The sequence below is a fragment of the Seriola lalandi genome, unplaced genomic scaffold, assembly GCF_002814215.2.
Source record: "Seriola lalandi dorsalis isolate HSWRI2012SDOR001 ecotype SW California unplaced genomic scaffold, Sedor1 jcf7180001963405, whole genome shotgun sequence".
Taxonomy (NCBI): Eukaryota; Metazoa; Chordata; class Actinopteri; order Carangiformes; family Carangidae; genus Seriola; species Seriola lalandi.
Window position 1 is genome coordinate 1 of NW_019434073.1, and position 1,868 is coordinate 1,868.

Here is a 1,868-nt window from a genome sequence, read left to right on the forward strand (position 1 = left end):
TTCACTTTGTTTTACACCATCAGGACACACTTATTGTTTTTTGACTCAGTATTCATTAGAATACAACTAGAATATTAGTAATTGAGCCATAGCAAGTTGGAAGTATAGTCCCTGAGGCAATTTATAGACTTAGATTTATAGACTGAAATAACCTTATCTGAATTCTGACATGATTATGAAATGAGATGTTCATACTTGTGAGAGGTAAACTACATAAAACAGAGAAGTTTTGAGGTTTTGTGATTAAATTTTGAATGCTGAGTTTTATCATTTTGATTCATATGTATTCTACAGTGAAGATGGCCGGCTGGAAAAAAGGTCTTATTGCAGTCCTCTGCATCCTGCTCATACTGGCCTTGGTCCTTGTTATCGCCATTAAAACACGTTTCCTTCCATTTAAAAGGAAAACAGCAAAGAAGCTGTCAGTGTGAGTAACATTGCTCTTATTCTTATCAAAAATCAATATTTTAAAGGTGAAGTAATAAGAGTTAGAAGAAGTATGGTGACGCCCATAGGAGCTTCCTGTTTTAAAAAGCTAATTGTGTCCACCTCGTCTTAGGAAGTCAGCCAGCACCAAAGTGGAGCGGCTGAGCCTCACCCAGGCAGAGGTCAATGAGGCTGCAAACGGTAAAGCCTCTTATACTGATACAAATACATGGCTGCAAATTGGGCTTAAGGGCAAACTAGTTTCAAACATGTTCTCTTTGTTTACTCTTCATTCTGAAGCAGTGATGTACGTTTATACTGATTCAACAGCTAGTGCTGTTTTTGTCCTCTCTGTGTAGTCACACCAGGCATGATCGGAAAAAGTGTTTGGAGTGAACATGTGTCAGGCTCCGGTGAGTAGACTGAGTAGACACATAGTTTTTAATTTTATGCACATTTTAATGAAAGGGTAAGACTGGTATTAATGTGTATTTTTCTTACCGTCAAAACCAACAATGTGTCAGTCTGTCAGTCTGTCTCTCTCAATACTTTCTGACGTCCCTACCCTGTCTGTGATCCTCAGCCCATCTCATTTCCTCAACAGCTGAGCACTGTAGTTTTTACTCAACTAAAGTAGATAATGTATTAGTGAGGGACTATTTTCAGCTGCGGATTAATACAGATTGGGTGGACTGGTGGATATTTACAGCAGCAGGGTGGTGTATGTGGAACTCAGAATTAACTACATTTAATAACAATAAGAACAATATAGAATAGCACCAGCCTTCATCTTATCTATATCTATATTTTTTACATATTACTTCATTTGACTGCTATATTGTTTGCTGTATATTAAATAATATGAAATGCAATGAAGTTTAAATTTATTAATGCTGGTCACTGTTTTGTTGCTATAGAGTCCGATGACCAGAACAGTGTGACTGCTACAGAACCTCAGTACAAAGAGGTGAAGACCAGACAGGCAGATCCGAACGGAGGTGAAACTGCCTCTGAGTTTTGATATTTTTTCAAGTGTATAGTCATAAAACAGTCGTTAAATTGAATCAATTTGACATGAAAACCACTGCCTAAAACAATTGCTTGTTTGTTCCATGTTAGCTCCAGTGGAGACGGGCACAAACACTGTGTACAGCGAAGTGAGGAACTCCAAGCAAGGTATGACTAACATCCTGCTCTTCATTCAAATCCCACTTACAGGGTGAGAGAAATCAGGCCACTGGCTGACATTTGAAAAAAAAGCGCCAGGAAACAGGATCAGCTCATACTGTAAACATCTGTATTGTTAGCGAAAGAATGTCCCATTAAAACAGAAGGCCCAGTCGCCAGGTGTTCACTTCCTGCTTTCATCAAAAAGAACTTCCTGTTCCAACAATCAGAGCCAAACAGCGGGTACATCCGTTAAGACGAAGTGAGAAACATAC

At 38.8% G+C, this 1,868-nt stretch overlaps 1 protein-coding gene across 1 annotated transcript; it reads left to right on the plus strand.

Annotated features, from left to right (window-relative positions):
* Window positions 1-252: 252 nt before the first annotated feature.
* LOC111646903 (uncharacterized) lies at window positions 253-1,862 on the plus strand. Its single transcript, XM_023396522.2, has 5 exons — window positions 253-427; window positions 560-627; window positions 786-839; window positions 1,344-1,424; window positions 1,546-1,862. Exons 1-5 carry the CDS (start codon window positions 255-257, stop codon window positions 1,647-1,649), a joined length of 480 nt encoding a protein of 159 aa, XP_023252290.2. The 5' UTR covers window positions 253-254; the 3' UTR covers window positions 1,650-1,862.
* The last annotated feature ends 6 nt before the right edge of the window (window positions 1,863-1,868 follow it).